The sequence below is a fragment of the Salmo trutta genome, chromosome 4, assembly GCF_901001165.1.
Source record: "Salmo trutta chromosome 4, fSalTru1.1, whole genome shotgun sequence".
NCBI lineage: Eukaryota > Metazoa > Chordata > Actinopteri > Salmoniformes > Salmonidae > Salmo > Salmo trutta.
The window spans coordinates 69589787-69601765 of NC_042960.1; the positions used below are offsets into that span (position 1 = coordinate 69589787).

At 41.4% G+C, this 11979-nt stretch overlaps 1 protein-coding gene across 1 annotated transcript; it reads right to left on the reverse strand.

Annotated features, from left to right (window-relative positions):
- Nucleotides 1-1990: 1990 nt before the first annotated feature.
- LOC115191441 (tripartite motif-containing protein 16-like) lies at nt 1991-11898 on the reverse strand. Its single transcript, XM_029749292.1, has 7 exons — nt 10826-11898; nt 8853-8948; nt 7367-7368; nt 3434-3665; nt 2912-3071; nt 2727-2786; nt 1991-2490 (listed from the first exon to the last, which is right to left on the reverse strand). The coding sequence occupies exons 1-7, from the start codon at nt 11420-11422 to the stop codon at nt 1991-1993; spliced, it is 1647 nt and encodes a 548-aa protein (XP_029605152.1). The 5' UTR covers nt 11423-11898.
- Nucleotides 11899-11979: the final 81 nt, after the last annotated feature.

The window sequence follows — 11979 nt, forward strand, 5'->3', positions numbered from 1 at the left end:
TGTATGTAGAACCATAGTAAAGCCCAGTATGGACTATCAATACAGATACTGTATGTAGAACCATAGTAAAGACCAGTATGGACTATCAATACAGATACTGTATGTAGAACCATAGTAAAGCCCAGTATGGACTATCAATACAGATACTGTATGTAGAACCATAGTAAAGTCCAGTATGGACTATCAATACAGATACTGTATGTAGAACCATAGTAAAGCCCAGTATGGACTATCAATACAGATACTGTATGTAGAACCATAGTAAAGCCCAGTATGGACTATCAATACGGATACTGTATGTAGAACCATAGTAAAGCCCAGTATGGACTATCAATACAGATACTGTATGTAGAACCATAGTAAAGCCCAGTATGGATTATCAACACAGACACTGTATGTAGAACCATAGTAAAGCCCAGTATGGATTATCAACACAAAGTGACCATTTTAGAATGAGGCCCAGTTCAATGAGAGGAAGTCTTAACAGAACTGGGGGATGACAGACATGAAGTGGGAGGGTGGAGATCTGATATTTTTTTGTGCCAAACACTAAAGCATGATATTGTAATAAATCTACACCCTATTCCCTATGCAGAACACTACTTTAGACCTGGTCAGAAGCACCGTAGTACACTACGTAGGGAATAGGGAACCATTTGGAACAGAGACAGTAATTCCCCTGAACATCTTTCTCTTCCTCATCTGGTTTCTTGAACAGCCCTTCACTCCTCCCCTCTTCCTCCCCTCCTCCCTTTTCATTCTATTCTATCAGCCACACCACTAGCTCACCTCCACACAATCCATTTACAAGTTAAAGACACACCTTGGAATAAATAACAAAGGAAAACTATTACTAGATGAAGTTTAGTGTTGTATTTTTTATTTCCCATCACCATAAATCATATTTAATCACTGAACAGTAGCAGACCTAACTTCATCTGTTCCTGACTCTGGATAGTGGATTAAAAAGACCATCAATCTCCAATGATATTAAAGTACTATTCTGAACATTACTGATATACTGAGTGGCAAGTCAAGATATCTGCTGGTTTTATTGTTTGGTCAATACCACCACCTGCTGGACAGGTTTAATGTTGCTGGACTGAGCAGTATGGGAGGATGAAAGATGACACATTTAGGGCCGGTTTCCTGGACATCTACATTGAACATTCTTTTTTCACACTTAATCTGTTCCATGTCCAGGAAACCAGTCCATATAGTTTAGTTACTATCTGTTCCATGTCCAGGAAACCAGTCCATATAGTTTAGTTACTATCTGTTCCATGTCCAGGAAACCAGTCCATATAGTTTAGTTACTGTCTGTTCCATGTCCAGGAAACCAGTCCATATAGTTTAGTTACTGTCTGTTCCATGTCCAGGAAACCAGTCCATATAGTTTAGTTACTATGTGTTCCATGTCCAGGAAACCAGTCCATATAGTTTAGTTACTATCTGTTCCATGTCCAGGAAACCAGTCCATATAGTTTAGTTACTATCTGTTCCATGTCCAGGAAACCAGTCCATATAGTTTAGTTACTATCTGTTCCATGTCCAGGAAACCAGTCCATATAGTTTAGTTACTATCTGTTCCATGTCCAGGAAACCAGTCCATATAGTTTAGTTACTATCTGTTCCATGTCCAAACATTGCAATTACAAAAATATGAATACATTGAATTTTAATTTATAACATCTTCTGAAGATCAAATCAGTTAAATCATTGTACATACAAAAAACAGAGTAGAACGAATCATCACATCTGGGGACCATCACCACCAGCATGACTAGTATCTATGTGGATCCTACTACAGTTTAACCAGCTCAACTATAGACTACACCAGCATGACTAGTATCTATGTGGACCCTACTACAGTTTAACCAGCTCAGCTATAGACTACACCAGCATGACTAGTATCTATGTGGACCCTACTACAGTTTAACCAGCTCAGCTATAGACTACACCAGCATGACTAGTATCTATGTGGACCCTACTACAGTTTAACCAGCTCAGCAGTACCAGTAAGACTAAACCCAGGATAGAGGGGCTGAGTGAATGTGGTCTGGACTCTGTGGAGGAGGGTCATTGTGTCAGAGACCCTGTAGAAGGACAGAGTACCTGCCTTGTGATCCAGGTACACTCCTACTCTGGAGGACTGAGGGCCTGATACTTTAGTCTCAACATTATTGTGTATGAAACAATAACCACCACCATAGCACAGTAATCTCCAGGACTTGTAATTGTCACCACCTCTCTTTGTTCTGCTGATGTCTTTATATGAGACTGCTGTGTAAACATCACCACTCCACTCCACCTCCCAGTAACAGCGTCCAGACAGACCCTCTCTACACAGAACCTGACAGTAGTTGGTGAATCTGTCTGGATGGTCAGGATATGGTTGGACTTGGCCTGTAATGGTCACCTTTCTGTTCCCTTTAGACAGAGAGAGGCGTGTGCGTGCTGTGTTTGGGTCCAGTGTGAGCTGACAGGAATCTGGGAGAAGAGCAGAGCAGAGACCAATGAGGGGAGTCAGAACATTAAGTTAAGTCAGATACTGTATCTACCCTGTCTTTGATTAGAGCACAGCAGAGATCAAATCAGAGAAATATGAGGAGTCAGATAGATACCCAGTCTTTGATTAGATCTACTATTGCTATATATTTCTAGAGGGATTGTTAGGAGTGTCAGTAAAAAGAGACTGTTAGTTACTTCACAATAAAGAGACTCACATTGTAACAACTGTTCTCTGGTCTTGGGCTCTGGAGGCAGTACAACATCCACTATATTCACTACAGACACACAAACACATTGACAGAGAGAGGGAATGTTATCATCATACCATATTCCACATGTATATGACTAGTAGGGAACTTTCAATGGTCTAAAGTTGATGTTCTTATTGTTTTCAACACACCTGTAGTGGAGATCTTGGTCCATTCTCCTTTAAGGAAGTCTTCTAGTTTCTCTCTCAGTTCAGACACAGTCTTACTCACATCTCCAAAGTGCTGAAGAGGACGGACAACGATGCTGGGTAAGTCTGAAGATACACTGATACTGGAGAGAGACTGATAACTCTGGAGAGAGAGAGAGAGAAAGAGACAGAGAGAGAGAGAGAGAGGGATGGACAGAGAGAGGGAGAGAGAGAGGGATGGACAGAGAGAGAGAGAGAGAGAGAGAGGGGGATGGACAGAGAGAGAGAGAGAGAGAGAGAGAGAGAGAGGGACGGACAGAGAGAGAGGGACGGACAGAGAGAGAGAGGGACGGACAGAGAGAGAGAGGGATGGACAGAGAGAGAGAGGGATGGACAGAGAGAGAGGGACAGACAGAGAGAGGGAGAGACAGGCACAGAGAGACAGACAGGACAACATAATGATTGAGATGAATAGTTTCACATTAAGTTAATTTCATATCACATGTAACAAGGCAGTTTAGTTACCTGGAGGAAATGGATGTGATCCTCTGTGTGTGTGAGCTGCTCCAGCTCAGTGCTTCTCTTCCTCAGCTCAGCTATCTCCTGCTTCAGTTGCTTCAGGAGTCCTTCAGCTTGACTCACTTGAGCCTTCTCTTGGGCTCTGATCAGCTCCTTCACCTCAGAGCTCCTTCTCTCAATGGAGCGGATCAGCTCAGTAAAGACCTGATCACTGTCTTCCACTGCTGCCTGAGCAGAGCTTGTTGAGAGAGATACAGAGACAGAGAGAGACAGAGAGAGACAGAGAAACAGAGAGACAGAGACAGAGACAGAGAGACAGAGACAGAGACAGAGACAGAGAGAGAGAGAGAGAGAGAGAGAGAGAGAGAGAGAGAGAGAGAGAGAGAGAGAGAGAGAGAGAAGGGGGGCAGAGAGAGAGCGAGAGAGAGAGACAGAAACCGAAAGTTTGCTGGATTGAATCCCTGTGCTGACAAGTTAAAAATGTCGTTCTGCCCCTGAACAAGGCAGTTAACCTACTGTTCCCTGGTAGGTCATCATTGTAAATAAGAATTTGTTCTTAACTGACTTGCCTAGTAAAAATAAAGGTTACATTTAAAATCTAAAATGCGTGGCAGTAACTTATTAACTTTTCATTATTCCCAGACAGACTCCTCTGAAGGCAGGCAGGCAGCACACTCCTGAAAACTGCTCAGCAAAGCAAAGGCTCTTTTGAGAGCAACCAGATTTATATTAAAAAAACTCATTTTCAGTGTCTGTGTCCAGTGTCTGAGTTTATATGTTAAGTGGGTTTTACTTTGGCAGATAATGTCACCCATTTAAATATATACATTTGTATATAATTAACTAAATGTATATTGTTTTTGGTTTATGTCAGTTTCATTATGCTATAAATGGTTATTTTACGGTTGTTAGTGACAAAAATTTCAATTTTATTTATTTCACCTTTATTTAACCAGGTAGGCTAGTTGAGAACAAGTTCTCATTTACAATTGCGACCTGACCAAGATAAAGCAAAGCAGTTCGACACATACAACAACACAGAGTTACACATGGAGTAAAACAAACATACGTAAGCATAAGTGTTTCCTGTTTCAGAGATTTTTGTAGTTCAGTCATTGGCAGCAGAGAACTGGAAGAAGAGGCGGCCGAAGGAGGAATTGGCTTTGGGGGTGACCAGAGAGATATACCTGCTGGAGCGCGTGCTACAGGTGGGTGCTGCTATGGTGACCAGCGAGCTGAGATAAGGGGGGACTTTACCTAGCAGGGTCTTGTAGATGACCTGGAGCCAGTGGGTTTGGCGACGAGTATGAAGCGAGGGCCAGCCAACGAGAGCGTACAGGTCGCAGTGGTGGGTAGTATATGGAGCTTTGGTGACAAAACGGATGGCACTGTGATAGACTGCATCCAGTTTATTGAGTAGGGTATTGGAGGCTATTTTGTAAATGACATCGCCGAAATCGAGGATCGGTAGGATGGTCAGTTTTACAAGGGTATGTTTGGCAGCATGAGTGAAGGATGCTTTGTTGCGAAATAGGAAGCCAATTCTAGATTTAACTTTGGATTGGAGATGTTTGATGTGAGTCTGGAAGGAGAGTTTACAGTCTAACCAGACACCTAGGTATTTGTAGTTGTCCACATATCCTAAGTGAACTATAACACTTTATATTTTGCAATTCTGAGTAATTACTACTTTAGTAAGGATATACACTTTATCCAGTACTGTTGCAGTTGCTGAATAATTCCAATAGATGGAAGCATAATACAGTTCGGATTAGTTTAGGTCAAGTACAAGTATCCACCTCAACAAGCCCCTCCAAAAGCTTGTTCCGTCTGCGAGCAGCGAGCACTCTGCCTTCTCCCACAAGAGAGGGGCATGTTGAGGTACATTTACTAACCGTGAGGGCTGCATGATGTCATTTATTGTCGGGCTGGAAGATGCATCGTCTATTCTATTCCGAGGCTGTTTACTCCCAATATGACATATTAACATGATGTCATAATGCATGTTTACTAGGGTTGAGGTCAGCACATCTGACTAGTGGTTATTTGACCGGGGTTCAATACCTGCTATAGTTAATATTGTTTTGATTACCCAAAAGCAACACAGGACTAACAAGAGATATATAGCTAACTGTAAAGTAATGAGTGACCATTTTAGAAAATCATAGGACTTATAGTCTTATGCTGCCATCTATTGGAAATATTAACCAATTAAAAGTTATTAATTCATGTAAAGACTTTGGTGAGGCAGCTGAGAAATAAAGTGTATTTAATTCCAGAGATCAGTCTCAAACCTGCCTCACCTATCCCACGCCAATTGCTGGACGTTCACATAGAGGTTACTATGTCACCCAGTTCAAACCACATTTAACATATAAAACAAATGAGTCTTGTTTATCAAGTGTTCTGACTTGCAATAATAAATATAATAAAATAACTAATAAAAAGCGGGTGAGACATGACCTAAAATAAGACCTGTTTGTTCAATACAACTAATAGGAGCTGGCAGGGTGAAACATGACCTAAAATAAGACCTGTTTATTCAATACAACTAATAGGAGCTGGCAGGGTGAAACATGACCTAAAATAAGGCCTGTTTTTTCAATACAACTAATAGGAGCTGGTAGGGTGAAACATGACCTAAAATAAGGCCTGTTTTTTCGCGTTTACTTCAAAACTACGGTAAACAGCTGGGACATATGGTAACATTATATAACTGGGCTCCTTGGTGGATGCAATGAACTAGTTTTATCAGTAAATGTTGTTAAAAATGTAGTGTCCAGCCTAGTCCTAGCCCCCGCTGCCGGCTGGTCGCGCTTGTCTGCCCTAAACAAACCCTGTGTACCACCCCTCCCCTGTTTAACCTTCAATTTAGTTAAGAAACAAACACTTGCCTACGAAAAGAGACACCCAGCCGAGAGCCACGAAACGAAAACCACTTGTAAATTTACCAAAACGAACCAACTCTTTACGGATCTGTTCGTCCGTAATAAACGGAGGCAGATTAGACACCCCTACTCTTGTCGAAATCAGCACCAACACACCCCACACATAAATCATACTGGTAACTAGCCGGGCAACAAGACTCACCTTTTACATTACCACAACCACCGCCTTGTTCATTCTGGATACAGAGTGTATATGTTCCTCTCCCACCTGTTCACCGACCATGATCAATAATTCCTCCACACCATTCTCCAGAACGCACCTGAAGAGACAGTGTTTCTTCTCCACTCGGTTGAGGACATCACACCTCAGAAACAAACTACCCTACTCCCCACTCAACTCTAACCGATAAACAGTGGAAACTAATAAATAAACCCTTAACAACTAGAAAATACATTTGGAAAGTACGCAAAAAGAATAGTAGCCCTCCTCAGGAACCACAAAACCCTCACACAACACCTTCTTCTTCTATGATATAATGGTGGTCCGCAAACCAACGTTAAAGGTGCATGGCGCCACCTACTGTGCTGGAGTGTGTTCAATCACGGTTTACACCATTTCTAAATCCTCCTACCTAACTCAGTACTTCTGAGAACATAAAAAAAGAACTACTAACTTCTAATAGACCCTCCCCCATCCCCCAAATCCCTTCCAAACCCCCCAACCCCATCCAACCTCAATGACCCTACACTTCAATCTTTCCCTCTCTTCAACATCCTTACAACAATATAACAACACATGCTCCACCGTTTCATTGACAATACCCTCCAGACACAAACCATTCACATGCTGCCAACCAGATGTAAGGACCAGTTCAATGTACAATGTCCTAAACACAATCGAGTAAACACCACCTCTTCCTTCCTAATCTGACCTTTGAACCTTGGTCCACCGACCTTTAGAGGACATATAAATGCCGTCCCTTGTGCTCAGAGTCCCATCTCTTCTGCCACACATCTATCAAAATGTCTCTGATCTTACATTTGTCCTCACCTCTACCCAGTGGAACATTAATATATATTATATCTTGTTTTAAAGCTCTTTTAGCTAACTGGTCTACAATTTCATTCCCTTCCACACCTGAATGTGCTGGGACCCAGCAGAATCTCACTACTACACCCATTCTCTCATTTCTCCATAATAACATTGATACCTACAACTGTCCAACCAAAACCACTGTCTTGTCTACTAGTATATTCCCAACAGTCATCTAGAACAGTAGCAGTGGGATGCTCAACCTCACAGCCTTGCAACCCAATAAGATAATGACAATTTATTACGCCATATACCCAAAGGCATCTCACCTGCCTCCACTAGTAAGACAAATACAGATGTTGATTTAAATGCACCAATACATATCCTTAAAGCTATATACTGGATTAAGTCTAGCTTAAGTCTTTGCTGCTGTTCCATAAACTATACACCCGTAATCAATTGTCGTCCTGATCAGAGCTCTATAAATATCCATCAACGATTGTCTGTCAGCATCCCATTCACAACCAGAGACCCACACAACCAACTACCACGAAAGTGATGGAATGAGAGAGAGACATCATTACAACACTGTACATAGACATAATATAACGTTTCTTATTTGGAGTTTAACGGCGGTTGGCATCCAATATGTTGAATTACCGCCCCCAACTGGACAATAATATAAATCTATTTTACTTTCTGATACAAAACGGGAAAAGGGGAAATTATGAAAATACTAAGTAACACCATTCCAACTAACCCTACACTCATTAAAAACCCACTACCCCATTCCACTACTTTGACCCTATCTGCTCCTGCACCATGCCAACGACCTGGGAGGACGGGACACCACCACTCAACACACCCTGTAACTCTTCTGAAGTCAAATCTCATTTGACCAAATACTTCTCTGGTTCTGAGCTCTTCTCCACACCTTCTACCTCACTTAACTCTCCCTCATTCATTTCCATTTCACCTCCAGAACTCAGTCTGGTGCACGGCTCTCTCTGTTTGCTCTTGAATTATAACATTTGAAATGTCTCTATTCCTTTGAAAATAAATGTTGTGTAATTTTTACTGTTCATTCATGATTGTTTATTATCTACTTCACTTGCTTTGGCATAGTAAAGATATGTTTCCCATGCCAATAAAGATCTTTGAATTGAATTTAGAGAGAGAGAGCTCAATGTTAATGTATAGGGGACATGAGTCAGTCATGGTTACTCATGGTTATGTGATGAGGTAGCCCCGCCTGCGACTTCTAAATCAGTGTCGGCCCAATAGGGAATGTTCTCTTGGTGTAATGGTCAAGATGTTGGTTTATCCCGCGGTAGACCTGGGTTCATATCCAGTCAGTTACATTAAGCAGTGTATTCTCTGAAAGGGGTCCAGACAGCCTGTTCCCAACAATGGGGTCAGTGGGATTGGATAGGGACCCCTCTCCCTCTCTCTGACTGGAGGAGAGAAGTGAAATGGTGTGTCTCCTCTGGTCAACAATACTTACCTTGAAAGACTCCACAGCCTGTTGGAGCTCCTTCAGCTCCTTCACTCTCTCCTGGAATCTCTGCTGGACCTTCTGCTGACTCATCCCCAGCTGCCTCTGTGGAGAATCACTCTTCAATGAGCTATCAAGCTTTATTTGTCCAGTAGATCAATAGTATAGTAATGTGACATAGGGCCCATAGAGAGGAAGGATTCAAATGTATTGGTATGAAATTATATGTATATGTTGCTATGTGAATGATTATAGTTTTACAGTCAGCCTACATGTATCAATGAGTTGAGACTGAACTTTGGACTCATAAAAGGCCATTCAGAATGATAATAGTGTTTGACTTTAGAAAATGGTGATACATTTGGAGAATCTGGGTTAAATCCTGTTGGGGCTAGGGGGCAGTATTGAGAATTTTGAAAAAAAATATGTGCCCATATTAAACTGCCTCCTACACAAACGCAGAAGCTAGGATATGCATATTATTATTAGATTTGGATAGAAAACACTCTGAAGTTTCTAAAACTGTTTGAATGGTGTCTGTAAGTATATCAGAACTCACATGGCAGTCAAAACCCTGAGACAAATCCTAACAGGAAGTGGAAATCTGATGTGTGGAATCACTTTCAAGCCTTTGCCTATGAAACACACTGTGAGTTAGAATTCATGTATCACTTCTTAAGGCTTCCACTAGATGTCAACTGTCTTTACAAAGTGGTTTGAGTCTTCTCCGGTAAAAACTGACCGAACGAGAAGCCTGGAAAGTTTGTCATAAGCTGATGGCCTATACTACTATGATGCGTGTGCATGTGGGGACTCTTTCGTTCCGAAACGTTTTATAAGACAATGCAATCGTCCGCCTTGAATATTATTGAAGTTCTGATTGAAAAAGGCCCTAAAGATTTATGCTATACAACGTTTGACATGTTTGAACGAACGTAAATATTATTTTTTTGCACTTTCGTGGCGACATGTTCCGCGCGCTTCGTACATTTGGAGTAGCCTTCGGAACGCGCTAACAAGAAGAAGCTATTTGTACATAAATTATGAGCTTTTTTGAACAAAACAACATTTGTTGTGGACCTGGGATTCCTGGAAGTGCCTTCTGATGAAGATAATCAAAGGTAAGTGAATATTTACAATACTATATTTGATTTTAGATGACTCCAAGATGGCGCTACCCTGTATCGCCTAGCCTATTTTTCTGAGCGTAGTACCTCGTTTATTGCAAAGTGTGATTTCCCAGTAAAGTTATTTTTAAATCTGGCAATGCGGTTGCATTCACGAGATGTTAATCTATAATTCTTTGAATGACAATATTATATTTTACCAATGTTTTCGAATAGTAATTTTTTATTTGTTGTGCTGATTCACTGGCGGTATTGGACGGAAAATATTTTCTGAACATCACCGCCATTGTAAAATGCTGTTTTTGGATCTAAATATGAACTTGATAGAACAAAAAATGCATGTATTGTCTAACATAATGTCCTAGGAGTGTCATCTGATGAAGATTGTCAAAGGTTAGTGCATAATTTTAGCTGGTTTTCTGCTTTTGGTGACGCCTGTCTTTGCATTGACAAAACATTACGTACAGCCATTTTCAATGTACTGTCCTAACATAATCTAACTTTATGCTTTCGCCGTAAAGCCTTTTTGAAATCGAACAACGTGGTTAAATTAAGGAGATGTTTATCTTTCAAAGGGTTTAAGATAGTTGTATGTTTGAGAAATTTGAATTATGATATTTAATAGTTTTCAAATTTGACGGTCTAATATTTCACCGGCTGTTGATAGTGTGTACCGGGGGTGCCCACGTAGCCCATAGAAGTTAACATATCTATATCAACAAGGTTTGTGTTCATATTTGTTCTGCTGAGGATCCATTTCATTTGAATGATCTCATATTCAAACAGCCTTAGTTCCTACTGTTTCTTTAATTCTTTGTTTATCAGACAGTCACCAACAAGTTGTTCTGGTCTTACCTGTTTCTCAGTCCTCTCTGCTGCAGCTGACACTGTATCATGGCCTTTATGTTCATCCATTGTACACATCAGACAGATACACTGCTGATCGGTACGACAGTAAACCTCCAGCAGTTTGTCATGATGAGAGCAGATCTTCTCCTGTAGTTGTGCGATGGCTTTGACCAGCTTGTGCTTCTTCAAAGCAGGAGATTCGTAGTGAGATTGGAGGTGAGTGTCACAGTAAGAGGCCAGACACGGCAGACAGGACATGAGGGCTTTCTGCTTTCTGGTCCCAGTGCAGAAATCACACACCACATCTCCAGGTCCAGCATAGCACAGAGCAGGAGGGGGAGCAGCCTGGAGTCCTGTCTTCTTCAGTTTCTCCACCACCTCAGCCAACATGTTATTTTTCCTCAGATTAGGCCTTGGAGTGAAGGTCTGTCTGCACTGAGGACAGCTATAGACCCCTTTCAGAACATCCTGATCCCAGCAGCCCTCAATACATATTCTACAGTAATTGTGTCCACAGGGGATGGTGACTGGTTCCTTCAGTAGATCCAGACAGACAGAACAACAGAACTGGTCCTGGTCCTGCAGAACTCCCTGCTGAGCCATTTGGACGATTGTTCACTCTCACGCAGACAGACGAGACAGAGACTCAGATCAGTTTCGTTTTCTCAGAAAATAGTTTGTGAGAGGGGGAGGGACTTCCTGGTTCTGCCAGATGGGTGGGGTTATAGGAAGGGAGGGAGAGAGAACAGCATGCAACATCGAGGAGACTAATATTTTAGTTCCCAGGTTAGGACCCTTAATATGGAATAAATCTAACAAATGTGAGTTGTTAGAATATATAAAGGGTAACAGTTTCTATGAAGTACAAATTATAATTATTTTAATGACTTTTATAATGCCTTATAATACAGTTATGTGTTATAACAGCGATTATAAGTGTCTATAATAATTCATAAGTGGTAATGAGGGGGGGGCTTTGATAGTGATACAATGTACTGTAGGTGAACTGAATACTGTATGTGTTGACTGATCATTGAGAATAAGGTAATACTTTACATTACAGGGTGGTTATTACTGTCATAGTAAACAACGCTGCCTGCCTGCCTGCCTGCCTGCCTGCCTGCCTGCCTGCCTGCATGCCTGCCTGCCTGCCTGCTGTA

Bases quoted from the DNA above. Each gene is read 5' to 3' on its own strand.
- LOC115191441 (XM_029749292.1), bottom strand. From the start codon at position 11,422: ATGGCTCAGCAGGGAGTTCTGCAGGACCAGGACCAGTTCTGTTGTTCT. The intron at 8,949-10,825 runs GTAAGACCAGAA...GATTCTCCACAG, and splicing joins CAGAGAGGACTGAGAAACAG to AGGCAGCTGGGGATGAGTCA. The intron at 3,072-3,433 runs GTAACTAAACTG...CTCTCTCTCCAG, and splicing joins ATCACATCCATTTCCTCCAG to AGTTATCAGTCTCTCTCCAG.